Consider the following 11,642-nt stretch of genomic DNA (forward strand, 5'->3'; position numbering starts at 1 on the left):
GGGAAGCTGTGGGAGTAGAGGCGCCTGGGGTGAATCTCAACTCCACCATCTGCACAACCATGTGACCTTGAACGAGTTAATGAACTTCTCTACATTGTCCCCGTTTGTAAAGTGGAATGGCGAAAACAGACCGCACAGCACAGCTGTATTCTGCAGAGGCTCTCAAGATGCCAGCCGGTGCTTGTGAGTGATGTTAAACGGCGGGGGTCCCTCTGAGGCTACCCTGAGGGGTTGTTGCATCCTCTGAGGCCCTCTTCGCTGGAGGCCCTCTACACACCCTCTTCGCTGGGGGGGGTGTAGCTCCAAACCACATACTGAGAAGCGGAATTTGGGAAGCCCGGCTCCTCGAACCGTAGCTGGGAGGGAGTGCGAGGGTCGTAAGAGAAACCCTAATTCCTCCACCCCACCCAAAGCCTGGAACTGGGCGAGGCCCTGCTGGTCCAGCCTCCGCGCCTTCCACCACACGGGCTCCGCCCTCGGTCCCGCCTCTCTTCTAACCCGCACCCCCATTGGTGGCGTCCGGCGGCGCGGCCGCTGTTATTTTTCGAATATATAAGGAGGTGGAGGTGGCAGCTTCTGCCAGAGGCTTCCCGGGCTGGTGGCTGGTCCATGCGTCCCTCCTCCCTTCCCCACCCTCCCCGCTTCCCTCTCCTCCCTCGATCCGGCCCCGTTGCTCTTCCTCCCTCCCTCCCCCCTCCACCCCGGGCCGGCTCCCTACCTCGTCCCGGCCAGCTGTGCCCGGCGTCTGTGGGTCGCCCTTCGCCCAGCCCTCCCGCCCCACCGAGATGGAGCTGCCCCAGCCGGAGCCCGCGGCAGCCTCGACTCTCAGTCCGGCCGTCGTGCGCGGTGGCGCCCAGCGTCCCGGCCACCTCCCGGGCCTCCGGCTGGGGGCTCATGGCCTCCTGGGGTCTCCGAAGCGCGCCGCCGCTTCCTCGCCAGTCACCACCCTCACCCAGACCATGCACGACCTCGCCGGGCTCGGCAGGTAGGGCGCCCCAAGGATGCTGGGTGTGGGGTGAGAGGCCCGCATTAGGGTTTAGTCCCGGGCCTCTTGGGAGCCCTGCCTGGGTGCCAAATGGGGAGGCATCCGGGACAGAGACTGCTTCAGGGGCCCAGGACTAGGGCTGTGCTGTTCACACCCTCCAGGTGACTTGTTCTTGGCCCTCACAAGCCTCTGGAGACCCTCTTCCCCACCTCCACCATGCTGCCTTCCTAATCTCAGCCCAAATCTCCACCATTTTGCCCCAGGCAGGGGATTCTGAGTCTGGAGGGGGAACTTGAGGGTGGCCCTGTTCCCTCCACCCCCAGTTCTTTCCTGGGGTTAAGGGGTTAAACTCTGGTCCTGCTCCCCGAGCAAACCTGCAGCTCCAGCCTGGGTTGTCCTTGGAGCAATAAAGACCAAAGTCTTGGCCATTCCTCCAGAAAGGCTTGTGGATGGGTAGGGGCCTGAAGAGTTTAGGGGAAGGCCCTCCAGGGCTGTCTGCTGCCCCACAATCCCCCAGGATGATCCCAGCCCACCTCCTCCAGCCTACCTCCTTGCTCTTGCTCTGGGTTCACCTTCCCCTGCACCCAGTAGAACGTTAAATCAATCAACAAAGAGAAGACACTTAGAGTCTCTGTAGAAGGCCTGAGAAGAGGGTAGGCCCTTGATGCCATCACCTCCCTGGGACAGTGCAGAGGCTGGATGGGCCCTTCAGAGGTGGGTGGCTGGTGGGAACATGGGCCGGCCAGCCCTTGAGCCCCACATTTACCTTTCTCCTTCCCTGGGTCCCTGCTCCCTTCCCAGCGAGACCCCAAAGAGTCAGGTAGGCAGCCTGCTCACATGCCTATCCCTGTCCCGTCGGGCGTCTGAATCCTCCCTGTCGTCTGAGTCCTCTGAATCTTCTGATGCAGGTGAGGCCCAGGGGTGCCAGGGGAGTTTGGGGGGCTGCCTGAGCCTCCCCACTTCACTACTGATCAGACTAACATCCTTACCACAACCTGGTGGGCCCAGCAGCCTCCCTCTGCCCAATTCTGGTGGGGCTTACCACACCCAGCACAGACTGGCTGGGCAAGGTGGGTGTTGGGTGGGGTCCTCTGTGGGAGACGAGATCCTACCTATTTAAAACCAGGCGCCAAAGTCCTGAACCACAGCCCCACCTGGGAGGCATTAGGGCTGAAAGTCTGTCATTTTATAACATTCACTTGCCTTCAGCTTTAACTTTTTCCTTTAAAAAGCCATTATCTCTTCTAGAACAGATTATTTTAAACCAGTTCTAGAAAAATGCTTAGCAGAGTTCTGGTTTAAAGCCTACAGGGAGGAGTTTCCATAGTAAACATGGAGTGGAGCCCTGTGTGATTTGGCAGTGTGTCAGCCCTTGCGGTCCATGGGTGGGTTTTGTTTCATTTTTTAATGTGCCAAGACCTAAAATAACAACAGGTTTTTTTCCCTTTTCTGAAGAGGGTTGGGACATGGTGGGGGAAAGTGTGCAGGAAATGCCACCACTTTCAAACCAATGCACTCTGTCCCCAGGTCTGTGCATGGACTCTCCCAGCCCTATGGACCCCCAGGTGGTGGAGCAGACGTGAGTAGAGAAGAGGGACCACACTACCAAGGAGGGGGAACCTGCCCTGGGGAATCTCAGTTCTACCCTAAACTCACTGGGAAGCCTGGTAGAGCAAACAGACCTCTCTGGATCCCCAATGGGGGCACTAACTGACCTTCCCATGTCCTGGAATTCTGCTCCTTGTCTCAGGGAAGGGTCTGCTCTCATGGGAGCAGCTTAGAGTGGGTTCAGGGCCAGGGTGGTAGGAAAATATGGTCCAACGAATTCAAAGTTTTCAATTTACTTTAGGCCAAACAAAACAGTTGCTTCAAGGTGGTTTGGCCCTTGGCCATCCTATCAGTAACCTCTGGTTTCAGTGACATTTGACCCTCTGGCCAACCCCTGGACCAGGCCTTTTGTGAGGGGGAGTAGAGAAGTTGGTGGGCTCTGCTCAGCATAGTTCCCTGCTTCTTGGTTGTGGGACATGAGTAGTACCTTCCAGAGCACAGCTGTTCCCATCCAGCTGATCATGCCCCAGCAGGGAGAGCAGCTGTCAGGCATTACTGGGAACAGCTGGGCATCCCTGGCCTGAGCTAAGGGACTATGGCTTTGGGTTTAGGGCAGTGGCTGTCTTTCCTCCCATTGCCTTTGATCAGACTGGGCTGGGCTGCAGGTTTGTTCATAAACAGGAAATGGGGAGAGCATTGGGTGGTGGTGTGGGGACTGCACGTTCGGTTTTGATGGTAACACAGGACTGTCCCTGCTTTACCCCCAGGGCCCAGGTGCAGACTGAAAACCAAGCCAATTAAATTGGTCATCCTGATGCCAGATTGGCTGGGCACAGCCACCCTCCTACTCAGGGCAGGGGCATCCCCCTGACACTTTAGCCCTCAGTTCCCCCCACCACCACTGCACCTGCTTTGATGGTTACACAGAAAGAAGTGTGTGTGTGTGTGTGTGTGTGTGTGTGTGTGTGTGTACACATAGACACAAAAACCCCGCCTGGCAGGTGGTCTCTGGTAACACAGCTAGCCTCAGAAGGAACATCTGTTGGAATTCTTTGCCTGCTGGCCTTTTCTAAGGCAGGAGGAGGGGGTAGGACAGAGGCTGGGTCCTGGAAAATTCCACAGGAGGGAGGAGAGGTTGTGACCCTGCTCATTTGTCACTAGGGGGTCTGGTACAGCAGACTGAACCAGGCCCCTGTCCTGGAGGAGCCAGGACAGTCCCACACAAGGGAGGGAAGCCCAGCCTTTCTGGCATCCAGGTCCTGGAGATATCCACATTGTCAGGACAAGGCCTGTCATCATGGGATGGATGGATGCCTTTCCTGGCAGCCATATGGCCCTGCTGAGGTGATTTGCATACAGGTGGAAGGCCTGTGGGCAGGCTGGTGAGACTGTTGCCTTGGTAACTCCTCAGCCACCCTGCAACCTACACCAGCTGTCTCTGTCACTGCCATTCTCCAGGCCTCCTCCATTCACGGCAGCCTTTGAAATCCCAGGCTGCCTCTCAGCTCCCCTTCCCCTACACCTGGGCCCCCTGATAATCTGCATTCTTCCTCCCTCCTCTTTCCCCTGGCCTGAGCCCTGGCCCTGGCCCTTGTGGACTAAAAACCTAATGCTGGGGGTGGACGATGGGCTGTGAGGGGAGCTGGGTTGCATGGGACCCTTCTCTCTCCTAGATTTGAACAGGCCATCCAGGCAGCCAGCCGAGTTATTCGAAAGTAAGTGCTCGTGCCTTCCTCACGCAGGCTCCCCTGCCCGGTGTGGGTGGAGTAGGCCCGGGGAGGGTGCTTTCCCAGGTCCTCCCGAAGGGGTGCACAGGGCTCTGTGGTGGAGGGGCACCCTGCATGCTCTCTGTCACGGCCCAACTCTTCAGCCTTGAGGTGTCCCTGTTTCCTTCTGCAGTGAGCAGTTTTCTATCCGACGCTTCCAGTCCTTGCCGGTGAGTGTCCTTGAGGCCCATCAGGAGGCTCGGGCTTGCTGGCCAGGATTGTGGAGGGCAGGAGGGACTGGGGTTGGTTCCCAGAGGGTGGACTTGAATCGGTTGGGTGTCCCTGGTCTGGCTGTGGGAGCTGGGCTTTGGAGGTGGACAGGGGAGCTGGGGGAGTTGGAGGAGGGATGGGAGAAGGTAGGGCCTGGGCTGGCACCAGAGGAATGCAGCCTTCTGTACCTGCTGCCCTCCTGGCTCTCTAGGGGAGGCTTCTGGGCCACAGCCCTGTGCTACGGAACATCACCAACTCCCAAGCGCCTGGCACCTGGAGGAAGAGTGAAGCATGTGGCCGAGCTGCCCACAGCTCTAGGGAGGACAAAGAGAATGTGCGCTTCCAGAAGGCCAGAGTGGGAGCACTCCAGGGAGAGAAGGGGGCTTGCTGGGATGGTTCTCTGGCATTTGATCATGTACTCGCCTCCGCTCCCTGTATTGCCCGCAGGATGGATTTGTCTTCAAGATGCCGGGGAAGCCCACACATCCCAGCCACACCCATGCCCTGGCAGAGTGGGCCAGCCGCAGAGAAGCCTTTGCCCAGAGGCCAAGCTCGGCTCCCGACCTGATGGTATATCAGGAGAGCTGACCCATGCAGGGCAGGCATGCACACAGGGCAGGTGCCTGTGAAGGCAGCCTGGGGGACTTGAGGGTGATCCTGAGCCCTGAGGCACTGGGAGACTTTTCTCAGAAAGTTTGGGGTGGGGACCGCCTCAGGGCCCCACCCCTGAGTCATCTGCATCTATTCGTCACCCACACAGTGTCTCACCCCTGAGCGGAAGATGGAAGTAGAAGAACTGACTCCCCTGGCCCGATGTTGCTTCTCCCTGACCCCAACCAAGGGGGCTGCCGAGGAAGATGATGGATTCGTGGATATCCTGGAGAGTGACTTAAAGGTGAACAGCCTTGCCCTTTCAGGCCCCCTACCTCTCCCTCCCTGGGATCTTAGAAAAGGGGAGAGTTCTGAGTTCCTACAGCAAGATTATGACCTCATTTCAATGTCATCAGAAGAACTGGAGGTTGCCGAGTTACAGCTTGACCTCTGGCCAATCAGAGAAGAGGAGGTGGCTGGTGCTGCAGTGAAGGGCAGTTGGGCAGGGCAGAGGGAAGCCTGGTCCTCCTGCATGGCCACACTTCTCCCAGTTCTATCTATGCAAGCCCCTGCAGCGAGTGGGGCCCTGCAGCTTCCTAGTTCTGGGGGTCTGCCCTGTGCTCGGGTAAAGTGAGGGAGGTGTGAGCAGGGTGAGGGAGGGCTGCTGGCCTGGAGTTTGCTGGGAGAACTGGGAAGGCTGTCCTGGAAGACTCGGGGCCTTAGAGGTTGGACCTTTGCCTGTGAATGTAACCATATCTTTGCTGATTTGGCCTCAGGAGGATGATGTAGTCCCCCCAGGCATGGAGAGCCTCATAAGTGCCCCACTGGTCAAGACCTCAGAAAAGGAAGAGGAGCAGGTGAGCCTCTGGAGAGGCCCCTCAGAATTTGGAGGGGTGGGGCCCTACCCTCCAGGTGGGAGTTGGGGTGGAGGGCAGGGGCTGGAAACTCTGACCCCGGACCTGCCACCTCTGCCAGGACCTCATCATGTACAGCAAGTGCCAGCGGCTCTTCCGCTCTCCGTCCATGCCCTGCAGCGTGATCCGGCCCATCCTCAAGAGGCTGGAGCGGCCCCAGGACAGGGACCTGCCCATACAGAGCAAGCGGAGAAGGAGCGTGACCCCTCCAGAGGAGCAGCGGGAGGCTGAGGAACCCGTGAGTGCCCTCCTTCTAGGGCGGGACTGGGCTTGGCAGGGCTGAGCTGCCACCCTCCACGTCCACCCTGCAAGTTCTTCTCAGCCGGGTTTGTGGCAGAGGACAGGGTGCAGGGAAGGGGGGTCCTAGCCAGATGGGGCACTGAGGGGCAGCCTCACCCCTGACCCTGGCTGCCACCTGCCTCACAGAAAGCCCGCGTTCTCCGCTCAAAGTCCTTGTGTCATGACGAGATTGAGAACATCCTGGACAGTGACCACCGAGAACTGATCGGGGATTACTCCAAGGTACTAGCAGTGGGATCCCTCAGGAGGCTCCATCCCTTACTGACTGAAGCAGCTGCTTCAGCAACTCCCTCTCTCCCCAGAGGCCCCTCGCCTTGTCCTTTGCATCTTACCCTTTATTCTCATCTAGACTCCTCTCTCTCACTCTCCTTGATATCCTGACTCTACCCAAATCTGTATAGGGCATCAGTGGTGTCTCAACCTTGGAAAACATTTCCAAACCATAACATCTTGCTTGGAGCTTCTTTGGGCCTCATCCTGGGGCTTGCTTGGCAAAACATGGGGGCAGGAGGCATGGGGGTTCATCTCTTCTCCCCATCTTCATTTCCCCTTGGAAGGTTGTTCCCTGGGGATCAGACCCTAGAGGCCCCTCTTGGTTGCTATGGGAACCAGAGCTGAATTTGAAGGTCAAAGCAGGTGTGGCCTTTGGGCTTGGGAAAAAACTCCATCTTTTCCATCTTACCAATCTCACTTTCTCTCTCCCCTCTCTCTCCTCTTCCCTTTAGGCCTTCCTCCTACAGACTGTGGATGGAAAGCACCAAGACCTCAAGTACATCTCACCAGAAACGGTATGCAGGCATGAGCTATTTTCTGGTGCCTTTGGGACTTCTGTTTGCCTGTTAACCTCCCCTGGGGTCAGGCTGCATGCATGGGTCAGCCCCTGCCTGCCAGCCTGAACTGCTGGAACCCACCTCCGTGGCCTCCTACAGATGGTGGCCCTGCTGACAGGCAAGTTCAGCAACATCGTGGAGAGGTTTGTGATTGTGGACTGCAGATACCCCTACGAGTATGAAGGCGGGCACATCAAGGTGAGACAGGGTGACGGGAGAGGACTCACCCAGTTCTATCCTTCCTCTGCCTGGAGGATGAATCAGTAGGGGGTGGGTGCACCCTCTCATGGGATTCTGCCCCTCAAGAGGTGGGGTCACTCATCTGAAAGATGGGGACCACATAGGGCAGGGTCTCCCGCCCAGGCCTAGGGCTGTGGCCTGACCTCTGGCTCCTTTGGCAGACTGCTGTGAACCTGCCTCTGGAAAGGGATGCTGAGACCTTCCTGCTACAGAGCCCCATCACACCCTGTAGCCTGGACAAGAGAATCATCCTCATTTTCCACTGTGAATTTTCATCTGAGCGGGGGCCCCGCATGTGAGTCCCAGCTCCACCCAGCCAGCTAGTGCTGCTCCTGACCTTCCTCGCCCAGGACTGCGGGTGCTGGAGCCATCCAATGGCCAAGGGGCCCAAACCCAGCCATGGCCCTTCTGGGCCTAGACCTGTTGTCTCACCTGATACCTTGGAGCAGACCTCACCCCTGCTTCCCTGTGCATGGCACCCTCCTCCTGTCTCCCTCTCACTGTCCTTCCCAACAGGCCTCCCATCTACCCTCTGTCCCTTGCCGCCCCCCTCCCTAAAACCTAATTCTCCATCAGTCTCCATCAGTGTCCTTAAAGTCCAAGGGCCCTGTCCCAGTCCTCAGTGACACTGATCCTTCCAGAGTTCAGTCGTCCTTTCTCTCTCCACCTCCTCCTCACCAAGCCTTGTCTAGACCTTCTGAATCTACCTCTTGAACTTGGTCCACTTCTCTACTTTCTGCCTCCCCTTTCTCAGCCCAGGAGAAATGTCTCTGACAGAGATTGAGCAACTGTCTTCTGGACACAGAACCCCCTTGATTTGCTTCATTCCTTCTATCTCCCCAACCTCTTCTTTACCCAGTTAGCCAGACTGATCTAAAAGTGTTCTTGTGGCTGACATTCCTCCACTCAAGCCTTCTGTGGTTCCCCAAGGCCCTCAAAGGAGTGGGCACGGGGACCAGTTCCCCTGATGTACACCCCACTGCATGCCCAGCTCTGAACCCCACACCCCTGCTGGTCCCAGGTGCCGTTTCATCCGGGAACGGGACAGAGCCTCCAATGACTACCCCAGCCTCTACTATCCTGAGATGTATATCCTCAAAGGCGGCTACAAGGAGTTCTTCCCACAGCACCCGGTACCATGGGTGGGGGTGGCCATAGCCTCCGTGGGAGGGCTGGGCTACAGGGAAAGGGCTCGGCTAGGCAGTAGCCCTAGGAGAAGGAGTAGGGAGGACTGGGTCCCCCCCCAACCCGAAGTTGCCCATTTCCCCGTATTGATCAACCCATCCCATCCTGCCCTAGACCTTTTGTGAGCCTCAGGACTACCGGCCCATGAACCATGAGGACTTCAAGGATGAGCTGAAGACCTTCCGCCTCAAGACGCGCAGCTGGGCTGGCGAGCGGAGCCGGCGGGAGCTCTGCAGCCGCCTGCAGGACCAGTGAAGTGCTGGCAACTGTCCCACCCGCCTTTCTTGCTTTGTGCGGCCTGGGCGTCAGCTGCCCGGTGGCTTACAGGGCTGAGGGTCTGCTGTCTGGGCGAAAGACGGTGAGGGTGTCCTGTCTGTTTGCCTCAGTGCTGATCCCCTGTCTCACTCCAGTCATACTCCATATCGTGGTGACACCCACGGCCCCACCCCTGGCACCCCTGGAAGAGCCCAGCCTGCTGACTTAGTGAAATTGGATTAAGTCTAGTTCAAAGGAAGTGTTTTGTGTCTAGCAGGAGCCTTTTTGTTTTTTTTTCTTTATTGTTTGGGTTAACCCTTTGTCTTCCTGTATTCAGAAAAGCCCCCTTTTTTCTAGGGGCTTTGTTTGTATGTATGAGGCTGAGAGAAAGCTACAGCCCCCTAGGATGGGCCACAGCTGTACTCTTCCCTGCCCTAGGAGTCAGCACTGTGCCCCAGGCTCTCGACAGCACTCCTGAGTGTGTGCGCCATGTTCCCCTTTCTCTTTTCCTCTTTTCTGTCCCTCCATATGAACACCTCCAGCACAGACATGAGCTCTTACTCTTTCCTGTTTCAGTGTTATATATATGCTTGATTTGTCTTTTTTTTTTTTTTTTTTTTGCCCATCTCAGGATAGTCACAGGCTAAGATTTAGGTTCCCCCGTCCAGTTGGGGTTAAAGACTCAAACTTTCATAACCCACTTGGCCCTGGCTTCTGTTGCCTCAGAAAGGGATGTTATTATCTGCGGAGGCCCTTGGGTGAGGGCTAAGGCCTGCATCCTGAGCCCACTGGAAGCCTAGCCCTCACTGCTGTGAACCCTGGGGCCTGAACCATGTCAGAACTTGCTGCTGTCTTGTCATGGATGGACAGATGGACGAATGGAAGAGTGGATGGATGGATGGCCGTGGATGCACAACGCCTTGTCCACAAACCGCTGAGTTGAAAGTCTCAGTGAGGATGACAGCCTGCAGCAGGAGTATACGCATATCTGTATGGACAAAATCTTTACACTTTAAGGTTTGGAGATATTCAAAAGGAAATGTCATGGAAGCAGCTAAACCAAGGCCAGCCACCTCTGGATTCTGAATCTCAGGAAATGGGCAGGGCTTCTTGAAGGCCCTGATGAGTCATCTGGTAGGGTCTTGGTTCAATAAAGCACTGAGCAAGTTGAGTAAGGCAGCATGTGTCCTGTGGAGCCGTTGACAAGACTGCGGCAGACACTCATGGTGGAATATGGCAGGGGCAAGTCAGCAGATTGAGGCTGGAAGACTCCTGGGAAGGTGGCCTCATACCCTCTTCTTCCCAAGTCTTGCCAAGATTTTGGATTCAGACTCCCCATTTCCCTCATCTGGCTGCTCGAGCACTTCTGGGCTCACCCTTCCTAAATTCTGCACCAAAAAGGCAAGAGTGATGCCATCACTTCTCTCCTCTAGAATTGTCAGTGGCTCACCATTGCCCTCAGATAAACTTAAAAGTCTCATAGCCCTTTAGGACCTAGGCCCTCCCCAGCCTCATTCCTCACCTCTTGCTGAATCAAGTCCCAGCAACAGAGTTGCTGTTCACATTTCCTTGTCTTTGCATCTGCTGTATTATCCTCAGCAATGCTCTCCGCAATCTGCTTTTCCTCTTTTAAGATTCGGTTTCAAATGTTAATTCCTCCCAGAAGTCTCCCTGCCCTATCAGGGAAATGACTTTCCTTTCAGTATCCCCAGCACCCAGCAGAGGTTCCACCACTTAGGAGGTGCCAAGTTCAAGATCAAGAGAGTGGGAAAGGGCCAATCTGGGAATACCAGTCCCAGGCCAAAGCTGGGTGTGTCAGGAAATCCTCTCGGAATACCACAGCAAATAACTCTCCCCTCAAATATGAGCTGTGATTGTAGGGAATCCTTTGCAAATGTACAACTAAGACGCTGCCTGATACAGAGTGCACACAGAACATGTCAGGTGTCATTACTGCTTTCTGTCAAAGTTCATCTACCTTGCCATGATTATTTGCTCCATTTTGCAGATGGGAAAACAGGATATTTCTTGCCAGAGCAATAAGAAGGGACTTGAGATTCCCAGGCTGGGTCTAAAGGACACTTACCTGGTCTCTAGCTTGTCCCCCTGCCCACCCCAAGTTTCTTCTGCTCCAAGGCTTGGTCTTCACTCTTGGTCTAGAGCCCCCTGCAAGGGCACAACCTGTGGGGGGGCCGGTATCTTGGGGGCTGGACTTCTACTCAGGAAGAGGAACTCTGGAAGCCTCCAGAAGCCCCCTCCACTGAGCAGGCAGCTGACACCAAGGCCAGCTTTATTTGGGTGAGGATTTGCCCCAGAAAAAGGAAAATATCTGTGCAGATGCCTGAGAAAGAGGGAGAAGTAGAGGGAGGGGAGAGAGTGAGCCCTGGGCACGGTTATGCTGAGACTTGCCTGTACCAGCCTGAGGGCTCAACTGGTCTGGTTTTATGAGGAGGAAGGCAGCTGGATGCTCAGAGGGCACTCACTTACCCCAGGTTACACAGCAGATACAAGCAGAGCAGGTATTACAGCTGCCCAGGACTCTCCCACTCACCTTCTACCTCTGGCCCAGAGGGCCAAGGTGGTGGGGCTAGGCTGCCTGGCTTCTGCTCTGAGAGTCCTCCTACCACTCTGTCCATCTGGATCAGGCCACATGGGGAGGAGAAAGTAATAGGAGCTGAGTGTCTAACACCGCCCAGACTGTGCCAGGTGCTGACAGCTGCAGCCACATCTGCCCCACTCATAACCCATGAGAGTCATAGCTGCTGTCAGTCTGCTCCAGACACTTTTACCTAGTGTCTTCTACGCACACCAGGTCAGT

At 56.3% G+C, this 11,642-nt stretch overlaps 1 protein-coding gene across 2 annotated transcripts; it reads left to right on the forward strand.

Annotated features, from left to right (window-relative positions):
* Window positions 1-572: 572 nt before the first annotated feature.
* On the forward strand, window positions 573-9,995 carry CDC25B (cell division cycle 25B). 2 transcript variants are annotated; one of them, XM_082644357.1, is made up of 16 exons: window positions 573-985; window positions 1,787-1,893; window positions 2,513-2,564; window positions 4,207-4,248; window positions 4,433-4,469; window positions 4,721-4,843; window positions 4,957-5,079; window positions 5,270-5,404; window positions 5,877-5,957; window positions 6,076-6,252; window positions 6,441-6,536; window positions 7,040-7,102; window positions 7,244-7,342; window positions 7,546-7,679; window positions 8,406-8,517; window positions 8,684-9,995. In XM_082644357.1, exons 1-16 carry the CDS (start codon window positions 786-788, stop codon window positions 8,822-8,824), a joined length of 1,722 nt encoding a protein of 573 aa, XP_082500483.1. In that variant the 5' UTR covers window positions 573-785; the 3' UTR covers window positions 8,825-9,995. The 2 variants fall into 2 exon arrangements, with proteins under 2 accessions (XP_082500483.1, XP_082500484.1); XM_082644358.1 differs by lacking the exons at window positions 573-985; window positions 1,787-1,893; window positions 2,513-2,564 and adding an exon at window positions 3,811-3,877.
* Window positions 9,996-11,642: the final 1,647 nt, after the last annotated feature.

The sequence above is a fragment of the Mesoplodon mirus genome (assembly GCF_964341445.2).
Source record: "Mesoplodon mirus genome assembly, chromosome: 15".
Taxonomy (NCBI): Eukaryota; Metazoa; Chordata; class Mammalia; order Artiodactyla; family Ziphiidae; genus Mesoplodon; species Mesoplodon mirus.

What these genes read in the sequence shown, in the direction of transcription:
- CDC25B (XM_082644357.1), top strand. Translation starts at nt 786, where the DNA reads ATGGAGCTGCCCCAGCCGGAGCCCGCGGCAGCCTCGACTCTCAGTCCG. An exon ending in GACGCTTCCAGTCCTTGCCG is followed by an intron (nt 4,470 to 4,720) that starts GTGAGTGTCCTT and finishes CTGGCTCTCTAG; the next exon opens with GGGAGGCTTCTGGGCCACAG. An exon ending in GCTCGGCTCCCGACCTGATG is followed by an intron (nt 5,080 to 5,269) that starts GTATATCAGGAG and finishes TCACCCACACAG; the next exon opens with TGTCTCACCCCTGAGCGGAA.